This window comes from Triticum aestivum, chromosome 2B, assembly GCF_018294505.1.
Source record: "Triticum aestivum cultivar Chinese Spring chromosome 2B, IWGSC CS RefSeq v2.1, whole genome shotgun sequence".
NCBI classification, from domain to species: Eukaryota; Viridiplantae; Streptophyta; class Magnoliopsida; order Poales; family Poaceae; genus Triticum; species Triticum aestivum.
This window is the reverse complement of record NC_057798.1, coordinates 580,499,206-580,506,049: the sequence shown is the minus strand read 5'-3', so window position 1 is coordinate 580,506,049 and position 6,844 is coordinate 580,499,206. Positions and strand designations below refer to the sequence as shown.

At 45.7% G+C, this 6,844-nt stretch overlaps 1 protein-coding gene across 1 annotated transcript; it reads right to left on the bottom strand.

Moving 5' to 3' along the window:
- Positions 1-878: 878 nt before the first annotated feature.
- On the bottom strand, positions 879-4,066 carry LOC123046149 (hsp70-Hsp90 organizing protein-like). Its single transcript, XM_044469445.1, has 6 exons — positions 2,997-4,066; positions 2,132-2,420; positions 1,940-2,025; positions 1,484-1,707; positions 1,265-1,391; positions 879-1,167 (listed from the first exon to the last, which is right to left on the bottom strand). Exons 1-6 carry the CDS (start codon positions 3,885-3,887, stop codon positions 1,054-1,056), a joined length of 1,731 nt encoding a protein of 576 aa, XP_044325380.1. The 5' UTR covers positions 3,888-4,066; the 3' UTR covers positions 879-1,053.
- Positions 4,067-6,844: the final 2,778 nt, after the last annotated feature.

Below are 6,844 nucleotides of genomic sequence, written 5' to 3'. Positions count from 1 at the left end.
ATTTTAGGCCTGCATACCTTGTCCGAGGCTATCAAAGCAATCCCTTGATCTTCCATCTCAGATTTCCTCCATAGGCAGTGATTAAAGTACCTCTGTTCAATTAAACTGCTAAAACGTCTTACATTTAGATATAGTGGTAGTAATTGTAATTTGATGGACCACAGCAGCATGCAGTGCAAGAGAGCACATGAAGTAAGAAGGGATGAAAAACAGACTTGACCAGCAGAAGTCTACACCATCATAAGGAAGGTGGAGCACCTGATCGGTTTGAAATCTTCAATTCCAGGCTTGGAGGTTCCCATGGGCACATCCAAGATATGTGATATGTGAAGCAACATATAGTATGTGAAAGGAAAAGATCCTTGTTGACATCCCATAATTCTTTCTTCACATTGTGAAGCAGATTAGCAGCAAAGCAGCAAGGGTAATTGTCTGTCAGAAATTCCGTTGAGAAGCCCAAACGAACGAAGGGGGGCAGGTCTATACGAGTCCTAAGTGGTGGGGTGGTGCAAGTTCGCGGCAGCACGATGGTGGAGAGGTTGAGGGGAGGGCAGGGTGGAAGAACACCACGGCTGCAATCTGTTTTCCAGAGGACGTTTGTTCAGATTGGCAAAATTGACTGACCCAAGCTCCTTGTGATTGCTACTCCGTCTCAAAATAAGTGTCAGTACAACTTAGTACACAAAGTTGAGACACTTACTATTGGGACGGAATGAGTATGATTTAGTGTTAGATACACATATACATCCAAGACAATTTAGGACGGAGGAGGTTGTATCAAGGATGGTTTTGTTTCTTGTAGTAGTATGTAGGAACATTAAGACGCGAAGAGCACCTCACTAGTGTTTGGGAGTTCCGAAGAGCGGTTGCACTTACAGTGACGACAGAAAGTAAACCAAATTTCAGACGAGATGAATATGACATCACATGCAAGCCAATTAAGAACCACCACGAAATGTACTTTTACACAAACCCGAATCTAGAGGGAAATTGGCCCTCAGGCAAGAAAAGGTCAACCAACTAAACTAAACATCCGACACTCAGCATTTGGGTCTACTTCATCTGAACAATCCCTGCGCTCACGAGCTTCTGGATCTTCTGCTTCACACCAGGGTTCTTGAGATGGTCCTGAGCAGCCCTTGGATTCTCCTGGAAATCAATCAACACCTGCAGACAACAAACACATCAACGTTATCACACCGTTGGCCAAACCAAGCTCTGGCTCAAGAAAGAGGAGTAAACAAACATCTGATGATGAACTTACCTGCCGCATGACAGGGTCCGTCAGGATGCTCTGGATCTCAGGGTCCTGCATAGCCTTGCCCTGCCTCTCTTTCAGTTCCTCCGGGGTAAGATCGCCTCTGTTGGCCTTGTTGATCTGCTGAATACATCTGAGAACGGACAGCAACCGTTATGAGCCCGCTGGTGGAATCTAAGATGAGAAGCCAGTGACTGATTAATTATCTCTTTCAGTGCTATTTACCTCTTTACACCATCAAGCAGCTCCTGGTTACTCGGATCATGCTTTAGGCCTTCCTGATAAGTTTCCATCGCTTTGTCGTATTCTTTCATGAAAAACTGGATCGCGCCCTTCCTGGTGTATCCCTTGGAGAATGTAGGATCTAGCTCGATGCACTTCTCGGCATCCTTGAGACCTTCAGGCATGGCACCCAGCTTGGTGTAACAGGCAGCCCTGTTGCTGTAAACCTGAAATACAAAATCCAAGTAGCCGCTTAGCAGTCATCAATTATACAGACTAATTCAGAAAGCACATATATATGCAGTTTTGATATGTTCACCGCATTATTTGATTAATCTTACATGCGGGTTTCCCGTCAGATGTAAACAATATTCTTCCCATCAGATTTACCAATGAAACAGTGAAACGTCTTCACAGAAATTTTCAGCTCAAGCAATTGAGTAACATAAAACATCATACCTTCGGATCCTTCGGGTTTCTCCTGAGCGCTTCAGTGTAATGCTTCACTGCTTCTGGGTATTTTTGCTGCTTAAAGAACTCATTACCTGCAGAGCAGTAGCAAGAACAGAAAACCTCATCATCAACACCCGCAGATTATAAGGGGCATAGAAGCAGTGTTAAGTGTCAAACAGTAGAATTCACACAGCTGACCTTTCTCTCGCTCCTCGTCAGCTAGTTTTGGATCATAGTACTCTTGTTGCTCGAGCTCCTTCTTTGCTCGTTCAGCATCATTTAGTCTTTTCAGGGTATCTGGGTTTCGATGCTCAGTTAGAGCCTTCTGGAAAGTCTCAATGGCAACATCGTAGTCTTTGGAAGTCTTGGCAAGTTTAGCAAGAGCAGTTCCTTTCCTTGTGAGTGCCCTCGAGACCATCTTGAAGTCAGCACGAAGTTCCCTTCCCCTCTCAACAGCCGTGTCACAATCCTTAATGCAATCATCATACTGGTATTTGGAGAAACAGAACATTAACTCTCAAATCACCAGAGGCATAAGTAATTCGAGAGGGTTCCCGATTACAATTTAAAACATGTGGTAGTGAAAAATCATAGGCAACCAACAGTACTGATTTACGAAATCTGCAGTTCATTCAAGCCCAGTAATAAGCCTAAAATAAACTAATACAGTATCATACAGAGCAAGTCCAAGCCCCAAAAAGGTAAGAAGGCATATATATAGAGAAAAAATCACTGTTGTTATTAAATATCGAATGTGTAAGGATCGCCTCGACAGTGAAATCATTGTAGCAACCAGTAGTCTCTATCAAAAAATATTAATGTGTCTTAAAACGATTGGTATATGTTGAGCTTCTAAGTGAATTTAGAAATTTCTAAGATTCTGCTACAGAATCACACAAGCAATTTAAACAAGTGTATTTACAAATTTCTAAGATTCTCCTACAGAATCTTAAACAACTGTATTTAAAAAGAATCACACAAGCAATTTAAACAGGTTTAAAATTAGGACTCTGTTACCAAACATTTAAGGAAATTACTAATGCCAAAACAGGAGGATTCTCACCTGTCCCATCTCAAGGTAAACAGCGGCGCGGTTTGTGAGGTAGGAGATGTCCTCGTCGTCAAGCTCCATGGCTTTTGTGTAGTGCTGGATCGCCGTCTCGAAATCCTTCTTTTTGTAAGCGGCGTTCCCCGCCTCCTTCTCCTTCTGGGCCGCCGCCTTCCTCTCCTTCCGCTCCTTCTCCTCATCGGTCATCTCCACTGGTTCGGGCTCTGGCTCCCTCGGTTTGGTCTCGGGCTGCTTCTGTGGCGGCGGCGGGGACGACTTGGCCGGCGTCGGCGCCGGCGCCGGCTCGGAGGGGCCATTGCTCTGGTTCTGGACCTTCACATTCAGCATGAGGCTGAGCACCTGCATCATGCGGGGGTCCGAGAGGTAGTTGTTGAGGTTGCCGGGGTTCCGCTGCAGATCGCGCAGCATCTGCATGAAGTCGGGCTGGTCGAGGTAGGCGCGCGTGGTGGGGTCGGCGGCGATCTTGCTCCAGAGGTCCGGGCCCTGGAAAATCTTGCCAATGGCGTCGGCGCCGGAGGCCGGGCGGCGCGGGAGGGCCGACCGGGCCTGGGCGAGCCCGTCCTTGAGGGCCGCGTTGGAGGGGTCGAGGGCGAGCCCCTTCTCGTAGGCCTCGACGGCGCCCGCGGCGTCCCCCGACCCGAGGCGCGCGGCGCCGAGGCGGGAGTAGCCCTTGGCCCAGTCGGGCTTGAGCGCGACGGTCCGCTCGGCGTCGGCGAGCGCCTCCTTGTAGCGGTGGAGCGAGGCGTAGGCCGCCGAGCGGTTGGAGAAGAGGACGTGGTTGTCGGGGGCGAGCGCGATGGCGTCGCCGAAGTGGCCCGCCGCCTCATCGAAGCGGCCGGCCGAGAACGCCGCGTTGCCCTTCGCCTTGGCCTCGTCGGCGGCCATCGCGATTGATTGGCTGGCCGGCTGCTTCCGCTTGGGTTGCGATCGATCGGGATGCGGGGGGCTCGAGATCGTCGGATTGGAATCGACTGGCGGAGTTCGATGGGGGAGGCGTCGCGGAGGAGGGGGATTATATTGGGGGGAGAAGGTTCCCGACGGCGGCCGTCCGATCTCAACGATTCTGGAAGTTGTATTTTTTCTACGGGGAAAAAAGAGCGATTCTGGAAGGTTCCTGAGGTAGGGGGATAGGGAAACTCGCGCGAGACCGTTCGTCAGCTTGGCTCTGGTCCGCTTCAAATTCAGAGTCCGGAAACTTTTCCTTCGCCGAGACGAGGAGTCCGTTCTGGGCTTTGACTCGCGTAGCGAGCGGGCGAGTCGCCCACAGCGCTGCCGGATTCTTTCCTTGTCCGGATTCTTTGTTTTCTTGTTCTTCTTTTTTCCTTTGTTATTTCTTTCTTTTCTTTTTTCCTAATTTTTATGGTTATTTATTTTTTGTTTTTGGAGAGCCTCGCCATGGTGCAGCTGATATGGGACCCTGCAGCGGTTGTCCTACCTCGCCAACACCGGCACACGCCACACCATGGCGAGCTACGAACTGAGTGCTTGTGGCACGACCTCACTCAGTTATCACTTGATTCTCATTCTTTACCTTTATTTTTATTTTCTTTACCTGATAATAATAATAATATAATGATAATATATACCTATTACATAGTAACAAAGGTTATCGCTTCTGGCGGTACGTCATCCATTCCTCTATATAAGGTGTATTATTTTTGGCACGATGATCAAGGCACACCATTATATACATGTTAAGACGAAATTAACCTTGGATAAATCATTGATTAGCGGCAACTAAATCCTTTTTGATAGGAAAGTTAGAGATACAAACAATCATGAGAGAGATACTTTTCTCTTTCTTTTTACAAGAAGAGATGCATGCAGTCAGTGAAGGAAATATGCCCTAGAGGCAATAATAAAATTATTATTTATTTCCTCATATCATGATAAATATTTATTATTCATGCTAGAATTGTATTAGCCGGAAACATAATATATGTTTGAATATATAGACAAACATAGTGTCACTAGTATGCCTGTACTTGACTAGCTCATTGATTCCCGACGGCGGCCGTCCGATCTCAACGATTCTGGAAGTTGTATTTTCTTACGGGGAAAAAGGAGCGATTCTGGAAGGTTCCTGAGGTAGGGGGAACGGGAACTCGCGCGAGACCGTTCGTGAACTTGGCTCAGGTCCGCTTCAAATTCAGAGTCCGGAAACTTTGTCCTTCGCCGAGATGAGGAGTCCGTTCTGGGCTTTGACTCCCCGCACGGGTTGTGGCCCAATAGCACATTTTTTTCTTGTCCGGATTCTTTGTTTTCTTGTTTTTTTCTTTGTTATTTCTTTCTTTTCTTTTATTTCTTGGACCCTGATAAGTGCCACACGTGTGGCACGAAGCAATTCCGTCCTGATGTTTTTTGATGGCAACTTTAGTTATCCGGGGATGGCAGCTTTTGTTGTGAAGCATGGCGACTTTCTGTTTGGATGTCAATTTCAGTTTTTTGGGATTTCTTTTTTATGGTAATTTTAGTTGTAAAAACAGCAGGGTGGTGTTACTTCGTGCCACACGTGTGGCTTACCATTTGTTTTTTTCCTTTTTCCTGATTTTATGGTTTTTTTCCTGGAGAGCCTCGCCATAGTGCATCTGATATGGGACCCGCAGCGGTTGTGCTACCTCGCCAGCAGCGGAACACGCCACACCATGGCGAGCTACGAACTGGGTGCCTGTGTCACGACCTCACTTCGGGTTATCAATTGATTGTCAATTGGGTATAAGATTCACGACGTCACGCTAGAATTTGGGTGAATCACAAACTGAGCTCGGAGGAGGAACGAGAGAGATGCCTAAATGGGCACAAGTTTAGAAAACTCAATGATGCCTCACCCACATGCCAGGTGAGTGACTATCTACTAGCACAATGGGCCATGGGCTTCTGGGTTGTCTTCTGGTCTCCGCCTTCGCCTTCGGATGGACTTCTCATATTTCACACATCTTATCGGTGTGAAGCTTCACTTAGAGTGCTTGCTCTAGGTAAAGTGTCATGACATGTTTCTAAAAAAAAGGGTAAAATGTCATGACATTAACTCCTCTTCCCTCGAGGGCCAGCTTACCCCCAAGCTGGTGCCTATGAGAACTTGTTCACCATTGTGTAGGGACTCTCCCAAGTGCGGCAATTAAATAGGCATGCCTCCCCAATGAAGAACTTGCGGAACTTGCTTCTAGCCCGGCACACTGGGCACTCCCCGCAAATTGCGCTCGACTACACCTTCTGAACACCAATCAACTATGATCATAACAAGTGAAAGATCAGTACTTATAGTGTCCTCCGAGCCAATCACCTTCTTGAGTTGGGACACGTGCACCCCTAGATGGATGCGCGACGACTCTGGCACTGTAGCACTGATCTTCCACTTGTCATTAACATTTTTTTAATAAATATTCTTCCACCACTAGATGGATGTGTGATGACTGATCATAACTGTGTCGTGGACTATTTTTTAATACATGGTCAACATTTTTATACCCATTTAATATTTTTCAAATGCTTTATTTTTTTAAATACTTGTTTAACAAGTTTTCGACTGCTTGATTAATATTTTCTAAATACATGATCAACTATTTTCAAACACCTTGTATATTTTTTGTATACATGGGAAACATTTTATTTGTACACATTTAACATTTTTAAAATGCTTTATTAATATTTTTTAAATACATGATCGGCTTTTTTTCTATACACATTTAAAAAAATCAAATGCCTGGTTAACATTTTTTGAATACATGGTCAGCATTTTTTTCTATACACATTTTTAACATTTTTCAAATGCATGATTAATATTTTTCAAATACAAGATTACCATTTTATAATACATGGTCAAAATATTTTTCTACAGACAT

Bases quoted from the DNA above. Each gene is read 5' to 3' on its own strand.
- LOC123046149 (XM_044469445.1), bottom strand. From the start codon at position 3,887: ATGGCCGCCGACGAGGCCAAGGCGAAGGGCAACGCGGCGTTCTCGGCC. The intron at 2,421-2,996 runs GTGAGAATCCTC...TCCAAATACCAG, and splicing joins TTTACCTTGAGATGGGACAG to TATGATGATTGCATTAAGGA. The intron at 1,168-1,264 runs GTAAGTTCATCA...TGTTGTCTGCAG, and splicing joins CGGACCCTGTCATGCGGCAG to GTGTTGATTGATTTCCAGGA.